This window comes from Phoxinus phoxinus (assembly GCF_949152265.1).
Source record: "Phoxinus phoxinus genome assembly, chromosome: 7".
Classification (NCBI taxonomy): Eukaryota; Metazoa; Chordata; class Actinopteri; order Cypriniformes; family Leuciscidae; genus Phoxinus; species Phoxinus phoxinus.
This window is the reverse complement of record NC_136882.1, coordinates 39690388-39706810: the sequence shown is the minus strand read 5'-3', so window position 1 is coordinate 39706810 and position 16423 is coordinate 39690388. Positions and strand designations below refer to the sequence as shown.

At 39.4% G+C, this 16423-nt stretch overlaps 1 protein-coding gene across 1 annotated transcript; it reads left to right on the top strand.

Annotated features, from left to right (window-relative positions):
• Positions 1 to 6263: 6263 nt before the first annotated feature.
• On the top strand, positions 6264 to 10439 carry LOC307002257 (uncharacterized protein). Its single transcript, XM_079619680.1, has 3 exons — positions 6264 to 6507; positions 6944 to 7264; positions 9822 to 10439. The coding sequence occupies exons 1-3, from the start codon at positions 6462 to 6464 to the stop codon at positions 9971 to 9973; spliced, it is 519 nt and encodes a 172-aa protein (XP_079475806.1). The 5' UTR covers positions 6264 to 6461; the 3' UTR covers positions 9974 to 10439.
• The last annotated feature ends 5984 nt before the right edge of the window (positions 10440 to 16423 follow it).

Sequence of the window (16423 nt, the reverse complement as noted above, 5' to 3'; positions counted from 1 at the left end):
AGCGCAGTGCATGTAGTGATCATGTCAGAATCACATGTAATAAAATACCTAACTTTATCATTATGAATATAAACAACTAACATGGCTGTTAGTACTCACTATCAAGTTAGCATATCAATACTGGTGAAGTTTAAAATATATTGAGTTTGACGAGTAACGAGCTAGTAACATAAGGCAAAGCTAAAAACAGGTTGCATTGATACACGTTTTCCCATTACCACCAGTTACACTGTGATGAAGGTGAATTTCGTGTAAGATTCATAACATATACGGTGCATGTAAGAGCTTCCACGATGAAAGCACTGTTGGCTCTGATGAGGACTACACTCCAGAGACAAGTATACCGCATCGTCGGCTCAAGGACAGGTCCGGGGTCGAGGGCGAATACGGTCTTCCTTTGTTTGCCTTCGCTGACTGTATATGCTGGTACTGGGAGTTTTGACTGCTCTTTCTCTGCCATCATTGTGATTATTCCTAGCTTCTGTGCCTCTTCCCCTCCTCGAGTCAAACGGGTGCGCGCGTGTGGGCAGCTCCTGTAGCGGCAGGGGTGGTAGCCATGGTAGCGAGGGAGAGTGACAGTTGCCCAGCCAATCATTTCATTCGTTCCGAATGGAAATAAGTAGCTGTGTTTATTGCAGCTCTGAGAGGACTACAGACACTCGATTTTTATACTCTCTTTTTCAGAGTACTTACATTTTAATTATGTATTGGTATATAAAGACTGTTTAAACAAAAGTATATGGAAGTGAAATTAAATCCAGTATTGCACAAAAATATTTAACTATTACTCGCAAATACTGTGGGTTTGTTCATTTTTACTTTAAGTACGATTGTTTTAAACATGTAAAACTGCGCAGCATTAACCCACCAAATCATTTGACATATAGTCACATATCAGTATCAGTCTAATATAGCAGCACATTTCACACTCCTCACAGCTAATTCATTACAATTACATAAAATAATGTTGATACAAAAACTAATTCATTACCTCATCCGTGAACATGATTCCTGAATTCCAGACATCTCTGGATGGTGAAAACAACATTATTCTCTCCTTCATGGCATCATCAAGCTTCACCTTTGTTATTGTTTTGAAAATGGCGGAGAAAACGTACATATTGTGCCTTTAACTTCAAATTGTCATGTAATCTCAATTTAAGTAATTGTATTAGTGGAAACTTAGCTAGCTATAACTAACTAACTGCATGGCATAGCACTTGCTAATGAGTACACCAATCATTTACTACATCTGAGCCGGTTTCATAAAAGACGCTATAGGCCGGGATTAAACTCCAACACCTGACTTGAATGAACAAATTGAGGCTAAAGCGGTTTCATAAAAGGTAATTGAAGTTCATGCAATCCCACTAATTTGCTCCAGGTTTATCTAGTCTGGATAATAGCGCATACACGCTTTTCTTAAGCAGTCCTAGAGGTCGATCACGGATCAGTTTTGAACCCGAGAGCTGGTGACTGGTGGTGGTTGGCAACGGCTAGACTGTGAATGGGCAAGAAATGGCGGAAGGAAATGAGGAGACAGGAAGTGAGGTGGGATTTGAAGAAGAAGGCGGGAGAGATAGGAGTGTTTGGAATGTAATACGGTCAAGAAAACGGGGGAAAAAAGGAGAACAGATAGTGAAAAAAGTATGACAATAGTAAGTAAACAAGAAGAAGAAGAATATAAAGTGATCATGAAACTATCTCAGGAGGGGTCGTCATTTGGTGAGTGGAATCCGATTCAACTAACAAAGTCGATAAACAAATTGCTAGACAAGGTAAAAAATGCAAAAGTATTAAGAAGTGGAGCGCTGCTGATTTTCTGTAGGAATAAAACGCAACAAGAGAAAGCCATAGAACTGAATAGAATAGATGGCAAGATAATAAAGTGTGTCTTGACTGGAAACAAGGCGTTGGTACGAGGAGTTATCACAGGAATACCGGTAAACAGAGACAATGTAACAGGGGCAAAACAGTAAAAAGTATGATATTTGTCTTTCAAATATAGTTAAGTTAAAGTAAAAGTTTCCAGAAACAAATAATACTCAAGTAAAGTACAGATACTCAAAAAGTGTACTTAAGTACAGTACTCACTTTGTTACTGTCCACCTCTGGAGCACAGTGCAGCCTACCGTGGATGTGAAGTGCAGCGACTGAGATCGAGATAACATATGCAGAAGCTGTAAAGAAAGTGTCTAAGGAAAAGTAAGCCTGTAAACCAGAAATCTAAGAAAATAAAAGTAGGTCGTGTGAGAAATGTAAAAAAAAATTGTTGCAGAGATCAGTGTTGACTAATGGCCTTCACCCCTGGATCTTCTTCTCTGCTGTTTGTCGTGATGGGTTGGGTTCAGGTTGCTCTCCTGTGCCTTGTTCTTACTCCTCTGGGGCAGAGGTGTTGATGTCCTGCAGACTGTGGTGCGTGTCCTGCAGCTGAACTCCTGTCGACTGACTCGGCCTGCTTCTCAGAAAGTAGCTGTCAATGCGAGTTCCCTGTTGACCCTTCCTTAGTCGCCCTTTCCTGCCCTGATAAATGTCAGGTCTTAGGTGGAAGTAACCTTTACGTCCTGCTGTAGCTGTCGGAGCCTCAGGTAAGCCGATCATCAATCTGTTCCGTTCCTGTGATCGTTACCGTGTTGTCTGCCGACGAGCCATCTTCCGCCCCCGCTCTCGCTGGCTATGGAGGTGTTTTTTTCTTAAGACTTTTCGTAGCTACTATATATGTGGGTGGGACCCATACACCACACGTGCTGGATCCTGCCGCCACGGGTAGCTAGTTGGGGTCTGTTCCCTCCTGCCAGCTGTCTCTCCATGCAGTCGCAAGGTCTTTCCCTTGTTGTCAGCTGCCCTTTCACAGCAGTCACTGGTTCACCAAATGATCAGGTCTGTTGTATAGGACTAGATGTTGATATCCCTCAGTAATGCATACTTGAGGCACCAATGAGACTCCATGGGATGGTCAAATAAGTGATGGCACCCTTTGGGTTATCAAGTGGGCACCCTCCTTCTTCGGTGATTCGCTGATAGGCCCACAACACCACCAGAGGGTTCAGCAGTGAATCCCAGCGTCACTCCCTAGGTGCCATCAACTCACTTGAAGGCCAAGGCAGAGTCCTTTCTTTTCATCCACAGCCACTGGCTCCCCTTTTCAGCAGCCCTGGAGAGGTCTTTGCTGCCTGCCGATGGGCCTTCCCTCGCACTCCCATCTCCCTGAGTAGCCTGGATGTTGAGGTGGCTACGATCCCTCTGCAGCCTACTTCCACTGGGCGTACATTCGCATTTCAGCCTTGATGTTGCGCATCGGCTGCAAGTTCAGCATACCTCAGCCTTTTCCGTTTCTGTTCATCATATTGTATTAAAGGTCCCATGACATGAAATTTTCACTTTCTGAGGTTTTTTAACATTAATATGAGTTCCCCTAGCCTTTATATGGTCCCCAAATTTCTAGAAATTTCAATCGGTGTAAATCGAGCTTTTGCTATCTTTCTCTGCCTTTGAAAAAGTGGAAGCTCAATCGGGCTGATCTTGAATCTCCTCCGTATGACGTCATACGGAGGAAATGTTACCTCCCCTTTCTCTGCTTTGCCCGCCCAGAGAATATTTCCAGTCCATGAGAAAATGAGCTGAAGTAGGAACGCGTGCGCGCGATTTTAGTTTGTCCACGGGAGATATCATGGCTTTTGAGCGAGCGAAGCATAATAATGGCTCAATAATTGGATGTACAAATGAACACCGAAGCCTTTTTTTAGTTCCTTCATCCAAGCCCCAGAAGAACCAGTGGATTCATTTCATTTTCTCTGGAAATGCGCCGACACAACTCCCCAAAGTTTTGCATGTCTGCGGCACACATTTCACCGACGACGGTTTCCTCAACTTGGGTCATTACAGAGCTGGCCTCGACGAACGTCTGTAAATAAATCGATCGAGCTAACGTTACCAAGCAACACTTTCTGATGTGTAATTGTTCAAGTTCAGACAGGTAATCTTTCTCTCAAATCGTTCAATACTGCTGTTTATGCCTCAGTAAGTCAAGCCAGTGACTAAAATATCAACTTCACATCGTTTCTTTTAGTAGGATGAAAATAATCGTATTTAAATTGTGAATAAATTATATACAGAAAGCGATCAAAGAACAATCTTTGTAGGAATCGCGCGCACGCGTTTCTACTTCCTAGCTCATTTTCTCATGGACACAGCGCGATCGAGTTTATCTGGACACTAGCCAAACTCGTTATGAAATCAGTGACGCACGTTACACTGCACATGAAGCTCTTACTGTATTTACATCATCGTGTTTACATTGGAACTGCGGCAGAAACTGCGTTGCAATGATAGGATCTTCATTCTCGCGATCAACAACAGACTGTCATCTGCTTGCTCAATGCTCATCACGACAACATTTTATGTGATGGGAATAGATCTAAATACTTTAAAAACTTCTGACGATTTGTTAATCTCGATAGCTGTAATAGTAAAAACGTATAACAACTGTAGTAAAGGTATTCGAGAGAGTTTCACATGTAATAAGTAGCTATTTCGGTAACGCTTTAGATTACAGCCCGGAAAGTACTGCGTAATTAAAGCGATTTTACAGCGTAACCTTCTGTAATTATAGTGTACCTATAACGTACTTACAATATAAGTATAAGGGAACAATATTTTAAGTTTGGGGAATAAAGGGGTAACAACCAGGAGAATTAAACAAATATTTATACTGTAAGTATTATAGAACTAAGGGGTACTTATTCTACTATTATGATACAACAATCTTACGTTTGGGAGCAATTTAGCGAGAACAGACACTGCGTACCTTTTTGAAATAATGGTGAACCAGTACATACTGTATAGCCTTTTTAAAAATTACAGGGTACATATCTATGCATTTATAAAGTAATATTTTTAACAAAAGTGCACTGAAAACGAAACTATTGCAACTTTTGCTTAAATATTGGGGAAAGATACTCTTGTTTCATGTAGTGGTGCTTGTTACCCTCTTGTTCCATGTAGTTACAGGGTAAATGTGACATTGCGGGCCGTAAATTAAAGTGGTGCTTGTTACCCTCTTGTTCCATGTAGTTACAGGGTAAGTACAATACAAATGCATACACACAATCTTATATCACTGACTCGGAAACCTTTATTTATTATACAAGTACCACTTGCCCTGTAACCACATCAAACAAGATATATTTCCCAGTATTTAAAAAAAATAGCTTTTCTTGCCTTGAAACATGTTATCCCAAACTTAAACATCTGCACTTTTGCTATTATTTTTTTATTTATTTTTTATTGTATTTGCATAGATATGTACCCTGTAATTTTTAAAAAGGCTATACAGTATGTACTGGTTCACCATTATTTCAAAAAGGTACGCAGTGTCTGTTCTCGCTAAATTGCTCCCAAATGTAAGATTGTTGTATCATAATAGTAGAATAAGTACCCCTTAGTTATATAATACTTACAGTATAAATATTTGTTTAATTCTCCTGGTTGTTGTCCCCTTATTCCCAAAACTTTACATATTGTTCCCTTATACTTATATTGTAAGTACTTTATAGGTAGACTATAATTACAGGAAGTTACACTGTAAATTCCTCTTAATTACACAGTACTTTCCGGGCTGTAATCTAAAGCGTTACCGCTATTTCATATGCAAGCATGTCAGCCAATCACAGCAGTGGCCGGTTACACTGAAGTCTCACACAGACACGCCCCTTCAAACAGAGCGTTCAGATCAGAGGCTAAAACTGGGCTTGGAAAAATGCCTTTTGTTTCTAAATTATGACTATTTTTTATCTAAAAAACATACTAACATTATAAGGGCAACCCAGGAAACATTATAAAATAATATAATAACACCATGTCATGGGACCTTTAATATGCCAATCCACAGTATACGAGCCTCTCCTAGACTGCATGTAGTCTCTCAAATTATTACTCAACCTCACCTTGTTTTTGTGTGATTTGATAAGGCAGACTCTCGCTAATGTGGTGCTTATGTGGAACGTTGGAATCCATAGCGGTTGAATATTAATCATATTTTCATATCAGAGAACTCTTCGATCTCCATTAAGCCATTAGAGAAACTCTGAAATCATCTGAGAGGAGAAACAATTCAGACATTTGATAAAAAGTTAGAGGCGAGAGCAGAGCCAAACACTCACAGGGTCTCATGACAAGATCAAACTGTTGCTTTTAGATATTTTTAGCATGTTATGTGTCAGTTCATTTCTGTGGAAAATTGTGTCACTGATCTAGAGGAAGTTGAGAAAAACTGGAGCTCAAAGTGACAAAGTTCAGAGCTAATAAAGAGCTAGATGGACACATGCATTAACACTTATGGATGTGGTTATTTTCACTTTATTTTACTACAGAGCAGCTTCACATCAGCTCATCTGTCATTTTATCACTGAAGCAGTTTTGAAGAGTTTGTCTTTTCATATTTGTGACTGAAAGCGCTGAAGATGTTTCGCACTGTTTTCTTCTGTCTGTGTTTCTGGCGTCTGGATGGTGAGTTTTAAATAACTTGTTATGGCTTCAGTTGTTTCTCTTCTGGTTCCATGCAAATGACTGGTTAAATTAGTCAGAGAGGATTAACATTCACTGTTACGGGACAGCACTAACATCTACTAAAGATATATGGAATTACCAGTTTGTAATAACATTTCCGAAATTGAATAAAGACACAGAATAAAACCACAGCATGCATTTATACAGCAAAAGTAAATTCAACCTAGAACTTGTTACATCATTAAAGTAAAAGTATTTTTATTTAGTTTTTGTTCCATGTATAAATCTATCTCTTTTAATTTATCATCTTTTGTATTTGTATTTCTGCAGAATATTATTAACATCACATTTAAATGATTAAAAGTATTTCAGTGAAGCTTCAAACCAACATCAAGTGACTTTAAAACTTAAATCTGTGAAAAACTCTGATCTTCAGGTGTGTTTGGAGATGAATATGAAGAGAAGTATATGATGGATGGAGATTCACTCTCTCTAAACTCTGATCTCACTGAAATAAAGGATGATGATGAGATTCGGTGGATGTTTGGAGATGAAGACACTTTAATCGCTGAAATCAATAAACGGGCCGACAGATTCGCTGTATATGATGATGTTCTTGATGGGAGATTCAGAGACAGACTGAAGCTGAACAATCAAACTGGATCTCTGACCATCATAAACATCACTGAAGAGACTGGACATTATTCTCTACAGATCAACGGTGTGAGAAAGAGAGAGATCATTATTGGTTCCTATGGTGAGGCTAAACACATTTCTTTCACTTTTATTTAATGACAATATTTAAATTAATTCATACACCATTTTGTTTGTTTTATGATATTATTTCAAACTAAAATTTTAAACTATTTAGTAAAACATTATTAAGTGACTTCCCAGTATTAATCTGACAAACCCTGCTTGTGTGTGTTTTCGGTATCAGGATTAATGCCGTCAGTGTCAGTGTTGGAGGGAGATTCAGTCACTCTAGACTCTAATCTCACTGAAATAAAAGGTGATAGACTGATTAAGTGGAAGTTTGGAAATAAAAACATTTTAATCGCTGAAATCAATAAACGGGCCGACAGAATCGCTGTATATGATGATGTTCTTGATGGGAGATTCAGAGACAGACTGAAGCTGAACAATCAAACTGGATATCTGACCATCATTAACATCAGACCTGAACATGCTGGAGTTTATAAGCGACTCCTGCAGGGTTGGATCAGTTTTGTCTCTCTCGCTGTCTTTGGTGGGTTAAATATTTGTTTTACCATTTTATGTTTTAATCAAACGAAACAATATTAATCCAAAACACCATTTGCTTCTTTTCTGTTTTATTCATTCAATTAAATTGTACAGTGGGGATAACAAGTATTTGATACACTGCTGATTTTGCAGGTTTTCCCACTTACAAAGCACGTAGAAGTCTGACATTTTTATCAGGTACTCTTCAACTATGAGTGACATAGTACAGAAAATCCAGAAAATCACATTGTATGATTTTTAAGTTAATTTGCATTTTATTGCATGACATAAGTATTTGATATATCAGAAAAGCAGAACTTAATATTTGGTACAGAAACCTTTGTTTGCAATTACAGAGATCATACGGTTCCTGTAGTTCTTGACCAGGTTTGCACACACTGGGGATTCTGGCCCACTCCTCCATACACACCTTCTCCAGATCCTTCAGGTTTCGGGGCTGTCGCTGGGCAATACGGACTTTCAACTCCTCCAAAGATCTTCTATTGGGTTCAGGTCTGGAGACTGGCTAGGCCACTGCAGGAGCTCAAGATGCTTCTTACGGAGCCACTCCTCAGTTGCCCTGGCTGTGTGTTTCGGGTCGTTGTCCTGCTGGGAGACCCAGCCACGACCCATCTTCAGTGCTCTTACTGAGGGAAGGAGGTTGTTGGCCAAGATCTGGCGATACATGGCCCCATCCATCCTCCACTCAATACGGTGCAGTCGTCCTGTCCCCTTTGCAGAAGAGCATCCCCAAAGAATGATGTTTCCACCTCCATGCTTCACGGTTGGGATGGTGTTCTTGGGGTTGTACTCATCCTTCTTCTTCCTCCAAACACGGCGAGTGGAGTTTAGACCAAAAAGCTCTATTTTGTCTCATCAGACCACATGACCTTCTCCCATTCCTCCTCTGGATCATCCAGATGGTCATTGGCAAACTTCAGACAGGCCTGGACATGCGCTGGCTTGAGCAGGGAGACCTTGCGTGCGCTGCAGGAGTTTAATCCATGACGGCGTAGTGTGTTACTAATGGTTTTCTTTGAGACTGTGGTCCCAGCTCTCTTCAGGTCATTGACCAGGTCCTGCTGTGTAGTTCTGGGCTGATCCCTCACCTTCCTCATGATCATTGATGCCCCACGAGGTGAGATCTCGCATGGGGCCCCAGACCGAGGGAGATTGACCCATCCCAGCCTTGTGCAAGTCTACAGTTTATTCCTGATGTCCTTACACAGCTCTCTGGCCTTTGCCATTGTGGAGAGGTTGGAGTCTGTTTGATCGAGTGTGTGGACAGGTGTCTGTTTGATCGAGTGTGTGGACAGGTGTCTGTTTGATCGAGTGTGTGGACAGGTGTCTGTTTGATCGAGTGTGTGGACAGGTGTCTGTTTGATCGAGTGTGTGGACAGGTGTCTGTTTGATTGAGTGTGTGGACAGGTGTCTGTTTGATTGAGTGTGTGGACAGGTGTCTGTTTGATTGAGTGTGTGGACAGGTGTCTGTTTGATTGAGTGTGTGGACAGGTGTCTGTTTGATTGAGTGTGTGGACAGGTGTCTGTTTGATTGAGTGTATGGACAGGTGTCTGTTTGATTGAGTGTGTGGACAGGTGTCAGGTGTCTGGTTCCATACCATAAAACAGTCCTTAAGAGTCCTTGCGTGCTGTAAATCCCAATGTGTAAGTGTCCACCGGTGTATATACAACACAACTGAAGTGATAATCCAATGAAAGTGATGGGGTTTTCTGGAATGGTAAGTCCTTAAAAACAACTCGTTCCAGCTTTGGTCGTCATGACAGAGACCTCGTTTGTTTGCCATGCTGCTTCCTTTATGCTGGCTTTTTCCTGTTTCCTGTCATGTGATCAGTCACATGACAGGAAGATCCCAAATGGTTTAAAGACATACACACATCAAAACAGATAAGTGGAATAAAATGGACTAAAATGACTGAGACACCATGTAAACCTATTAAAACTCTAATATACATAAAATCATTATAATATATAGAGTGATTAAAACATGTGTCATGTGTGACAGTGCCACAAACTGATCTGATCTCAGTTTGATGCTTTTATTCCTCAGACTCTGTCCACTGTTGTGGTCCCACTGAAGCTGTGATCCGATTGGTCCTCTCTGCTCTGGTGGGCGTGGCTACTGTCTTGATTCTGGTTTATGACATCAGATCCAGAAGAGCTGAACGAGATCAAGCACATATTCACACATCAGAAACCTAATGGTGTCACTTCTCATATTACTATTTTATGCCATTTATTAATCTTCATTTATTTATAATGGCTTTATATGCTGGCATTTACTGTATGCTTATTTTCAAGAGGCTTATTTCCACCCTTGATCATAATTTGAGAACAAACAGCAACATATTTTCTCATTTAATCAAAGTGTCAAATGTGAGTGTTTGTCATTGTAAATACTGTTTTTTTTTATAAATTTTGTTTTTTTACAATCTATTCATTCATATTTGATTGGGGACTTTAACAACTACTCCCAATCACACTTAAAGTCTCACATGTCTTGTATTGTTATAATTGTTCAGATCAGACGTCTTTAATACTGAAGCTCTTTTACTGACTAAACATGACACATTTCTCTCAAATAAGACACAGATCTCACTTTACTACTGCTGTTCATCTGTCATTTAGATTTGCTTGCCTTTGTCAATAAAGTTTTTTTCAGTCTGAGATTTAAGAGTCTCTCCATGTTTTCTTACATTTATTATGTCGAGCGCCCCCTGCAGGAATACTAACCCTATGTATTTGAACAATTAGCACTACACCACATATTAAACTCTACATTATTTCTAAATGTTCACATTATTGCAGGTAATTCTTCCTTCTTATTATTTTTGTTCTGCAAGCAAACCACATACATTATGTATTAATGTACCGAATAATGTAAGGGTTAATTCCCCCGGTTCACCCCCACATGTGTATGTTTAATGGGTTTTACTTTTAAACCAGAACAACATTAATTAAAGCAGTGTTTCTCAACTGGTGGGTCGCAAAATCGTTTTGAGTGTGCAACAAACAACAACAAACATAATTCTCTTTTTCTGACGCTTGACTTTTATTTTGTAAGACGTGCGTGAAAGCGGTTGACTCTTCTATCAGTGTATGAAAAAATCGCTTTGTCCTCATTCAGTATCTACGGTTATTGTTGTAAATCTGTTTTTCAAATAAAGGTTTCAGAGTTATGGATGTTAGATTGTGTGTATGTATTTTTATTGTACTTCCCTGAAACATGAGGGTAGTAACAAGCATAGACATGTATAGAAAGGCTAGATAGCTTACCGGCGCTGAGAGCCAATGGGACCCGACGACGTCACACGGCGGCCATCTTAGGACAGGACCGCTCGTCCAGTTATAACATTAAAGTCTATTGTGCATGTAGTGCTGAAATAACTATATTTTGCTCAATTTTCAATCGATTTTCAAACGGCTTGGTGTGTCATAAACGTCAGGGATGCGGCTATTTAACTGCATACTTATGAAAAGTAAGCGTTTCTCAAAACGTGAAGCTACAATTTAAACATCGGCATCAGCACAAATCATAGCCACGTTAATAAGGTTTGTAATAAACCAAACCGTTTGTAAATCCGCCAAGAATTCAGCAAGTTACGAGCATTTTAGTTGGCGTATGTCACTCACCTTCCGTCCACAGCAGCAGCGCAGTCTCCTGACCTAAGATGGCCGCCAAGTGACGACACAGCTGACTCCGCCTTGAGCCATCTAGCCTTTCTATACATGTCTATGGTGACAAGCACCACTTTAATATAATTGAGCACAATTTCAAAGTCTCATTTGTTGAAATCACGTGACAGGTTGACATGAGCTCCAATATGAACAATGGCCTGAAATTGGTCCGTTTATTTCAAGTTCAAGTTTCAAGTTTACTTTATTTATAAAGCACATTTAAAACAACCCTGGTTGACCAAAGTGCTGTACAAGATATATCTAAAATAGAACCATTACAAAAATTTAAATCAACTTTCACAAGACATTGAACGCATAAGAGTACAAATAGGTTTTTAAAAGTTTTCTGAACTCAGACACTGTGGACGCTGTTTTGATGTATAATGGCAATTTGTTCCATAGCCTGGGTCCAGCTATCGCATATTTGCATTTTTTTTCATTTATAAGGTTATTCATTACAGCAAAAGCTTACAGTGCAAAACTCGTTTATTGATTAATCATTACACTGACTTGAATATATTGACTACACTGTAAAAACAAAATCATGAGTGGTGTAATTTTTCGTAAAAAAAATGAAGGTGATAATTAAAAATATTGTGTATATTTTAGAACATTGTGGTTCAGTGTTAAAATCTTGAGAACATTTCACTAATAAAACCAAGACATACATTTTCCTAATTTGTTCGAGGAAACGTACACAGTTTTGAGGAACTGATAATTAAAGAAAAAAGGCTACCTATTTATTTCAACAGAATTATGCGGTTTTATTTAGAGACACAATTGTTAGTTCACAGAATACTTTGCATATGCCTGGAAATGGAGAGTAAATATTGTAATTAAATGTTATTTCATGTGTTTTTGAGTAACAGGAAACATTGGTTGAGTGTTCAGATATGTTCAGAAGTTTTGATAGTTACATTGTGCAGAAGAGTAGAGCTTATGGTTTGGTTGTGAATAACTGCATGTATTAATAAACTGTACTATTAACATACAGTCTTTTAATTATACAATATAACTCAAAATCCAATATAAACAGGTAATTTCCATTCACTTAAATAGACACATTTTTGAGAGTCAACATAAAATAAAAAAGCATGTTTCACTAAAAATGGTTAAAAAAAAGTGTTATAGACTAAATAAATTAGGGGATTTTACATGATTTATTCAGGTAGATGCCATGAAAGAAATCAAGCCTTAACTACTCAAAAATCTATCATGATAATAAAATATAATGTGTAATATTGTTACCATAATTTTTTTGTTAGGTAAGTAGTAGCACATAATTTTACACTGTAGTCGTGAGGACATTTTCTTCTTCATTTGGTGATATGGAGAAGACCCGTGGATCTCCCGCTTATGGACATATTCTCATAAGAGTCTGACCGGTGAACAGCCGGTCTGGAATGGACAGTCTATGGGAAAAACACATTGATTATTTATTACCCGAGTTTTAAATGAACAAACTCTTTTGCACGTGTAGTTTTTGATATTTAATTTACTGTGAGTGTGTTGTAGAGGTCAGATGATCTGGCTTTGAGGTCAAGAGCTGCATATGTACTGGGATCAGCGTCCTATAGGGAAACAGACATACGTGTATTATATACACTGTGTATATATACATATATAGCTATATATTGCATTTATTCTGTAGTTCTTTGATGAGCTCACCTCACACTTGTGTATTGCAGATGGTCTGTTCATTATTTTTCTCGTACTGTCAAAAAAGGAAACATAATTCATATATAGATAATTATGACATATCCTTCTGCATTAGTGTTTAAGTACATTTTATTTATACTTTTCAGTATGTAATTTACATTATAAATAGTATGATAATGATGAAGATGATGATGATGAATAATCCTCCAGATGCCGCTGTGATCACAATCACATTCGGACCAGCAACATGAAGAACTGAAAGAGGAAGATCATCATGATTAACTCTCCAAACTGATGAATGATGTGAGGATACAGGAGTGTGTTAAGGTGCGTTCACACTACAAGCGACAAAGCGACACGTTACCATTCATTTCAATGGGGAGCGGGCGTTTTCCGGCGACACGCGCGATCGCGGCCGTTGGCGACCTGATGGGGCGTGTCTGGCGATGCAACAAAGTTGAGATCTGTTTAACTTTATGCAAATGAAGAGCGACTTTCGGGAGCGACAACCAATAGGAGTGAAGTCAGTGGAGCGCGCGTGATCATCCGTCACGGCGGTGATCCACTTGTCCGTGCGATACTTCTGTGGCGCCGCACTCCACTTTATTCCTATGGGTGACGTCAAGCGACTTTGACGCGCCCGCAAAGCATTCCGGGAAGGCGGCACTTCATTTGAAAAAATGCCGCGCGTCAAAAAGCTGTCCGACGCCCATCTTTATGCAAATGAATTCCGTTGAACGCGACGCGGCTATCCAATAGAAGCACGCACATGGAGACGGGGGGAAGTCTCTCGCGGGTCCTTTGTTCTAGACTGGCCGCTGGCTCAAAACCACGCCCATAGCGATAAACTAGAGGAACGCCCATCAACGTACAAATGGCGTCGCAACACCACGCGACATTCGTGTCGGACAAGTGGATCAGTACCATTACTCTCTGACAGAGGCCAGCTGAACGAGAAGCTAATTTTAGCCGTCAGAAACTGTGCTATAAGTTGTGATATATCTCCGTGTGCATACAGTGGTGTTCACAGTACTGACTCAGAGCCGGATTGGTTTCCTGAACACATATAGACGGTATTTGCCCGTTTGTTGCAGTTAAACAGCCGCGATGGCAAAAAGCACTCACAGTTTCTCGTTCATCTTTAATATTATGCATGTTATACTGATTCCTTTTATATTTAGACTTTTCCTTCCAAAATCTTAGTTTGTAGTGGCAAGAAAACGGATTTGTTGTCGACAACATGGAGAAACATCCGTGAACGTCACTCACAAACATTACTAGGCAACCAGTAGCGGGAACGCCCACTAGCGACCGCACCGCCAGCCACTGGCGACCAGCAGCGACAAAGTCGCTTGTAGTGTGAACGTACCTTAAAACCTTAAATCATCTAATTCAAACACAATCTCCTAATTTTAAAAATAACAAATGAATCTGTACTCACGCGTGACATTGAGCTGAACAGCAGGAGAGATGTGAGTGTGTCCGTCGACAGCACAGCTGTATCTGCCTGAATCCTCTCTTCTGACTGGATCGAGGGAGAGTTTGTTACTGAAGTTACTCTCAGTTAATATCTTCAGTGAGTTTCTGTACCAGATGAAGGTTGCTCTGTCAGTCAGAGCGCAGCTGCTTTTACACGTCAGAGTCACTGAATCTCCCTCCAGCACTCTCTCAGGAGACTCCACCTGAAGATCTGAACACAACACACACATTATATCTAGTGCTGCTGTCACACACTGATTATTATTCAACACTGTAAAAAATGAAACCGTGATTTTTACGGTAAAAAAAACGGCAGCTGTGGTTGCCAGAACTTTACCGTCAAAAATACGATAGCAACCTTATTGGTTTTACAGACTTAACTTAAAATGTACAGTAATAAACCGTATTTTATTATCTGATATAATGTGAATTTACCGTTCTATTGAAATATTAATATCTGTTTTGTACCTTTGTAATACACTGATAACCACCAATCACAGCAGGGATGCGAGTCACATGATCTATCAAAGCTCATCACAAGCAGTTCTTCCACAAGAAAGATAATACTAATATATAGAAGCTGCACAGTTTCATTCACACAAACATTAAACACCATCATGGTAACACATGAAATTTTAAAAATGCAATAAACATTAATTTAACAACATTAAATGTAACATAAAACCCTAATGTACATAACTGATTAGAACTATGAAGAAACAGTTATTTCAACAAAAAATACATCAAATGTGAAGTGTCACGCAGGGAATTGTGGGAATGTCAATTTACGTTTTTTCACTGTAAATTATACAATGAGTTGTTCTTTTTCACTTTCAAAAACTGTAAATTTAACCAGCCTGTTCTCACGCAAATGCGTCTCTATAGCACGCAGTGTGTTTATCGTGCAATTTATACGCGAAAATGAGTTTTTACGTGGATATGATATGCAGTTTTGCGCGTGCATATGATACGTACTTTATTGTGTGATATACACACGCACCCCACACCACTAATCCTACCCAAGCGTATAATACACACGCACCCCACCCTAAACCTACCCATGTGCTATCCATGCGTATACTATGCACGTAAAAACTCATTTTTGCATATATATTACACGATAAACACACCTCGTGCTATATAGCACGCATTTGGTGTGATCGGGTTGTTTTAACGGTATTTTACTGTAAAATTACTTGAAATGTACCATTAGATCTATCACAGTTATTTACCGTATATAGTATGGAAACTTTCGGTTAACCAATTAACAGTTTTTCACAGTAGCATTTTTACAGTCTTTTACCGTTAAAATCACGATCATTTTTTACAGTGAACATAATGCACAGAAGAAGAGATAAACCTCATCAAACTCACCTGTGACAGTAAGAGTCACTCCTGGTTTACCAAACCATTGTCCATCAGGTTTATCAGTTGTGAATCTGAAAAAGTACCTGTGTTCATCCTTCAGTGTCACATGACTCAGTCTGACGGTGCAGTTCTGCTGTTTATCTCCCAGATACTGAAGCCTCCGACTGTATTCAGGGTCCTCAGACAGATCTGGAAACTCTCCATTACATTTTACCAGTGTTTTCATCCAGTACACATACATGATCTGATGTCCAGCAGGGTATGTATAAGTGCAGCTCATTATCACGGTTGAGTCCTTTAGTGCACAGATGTGTGAAGGACTGTAACTCACACCCCAATCCGCGCTAGAAACCCCTGAAACACAGAATTCATCAAGAGGAAAATGTTGTTTTATCAGTTACAACAGACCATGAAAATACGACAATACTTTATTACCATTTAAAAACTAAACATTTTGAGTGACTCGTC

Excerpts from the sequence above, each read along its gene's own strand:
- LOC307002257 (XM_079619680.1), top strand. The coding sequence starts at position 6,462 with ATGTTTCGCACTGTTTTCTTCTGTCTGTGTTTCTGGCGTCTGGATG. Across the intron at positions 6,508-6,943 it reads GTGTTTCTGGCGTCTGGATG|GTGTGTTTGGAGATGAATAT; the intron begins GTGAGTTTTAAA and ends TCTGATCTTCAG. Across the intron at positions 7,265-9,821 it reads GATCATTATTGGTTCCTATG|ACTCTGTCCACTGTTGTGGT; the intron begins GTGAGGCTAAAC and ends TTTATTCCTCAG.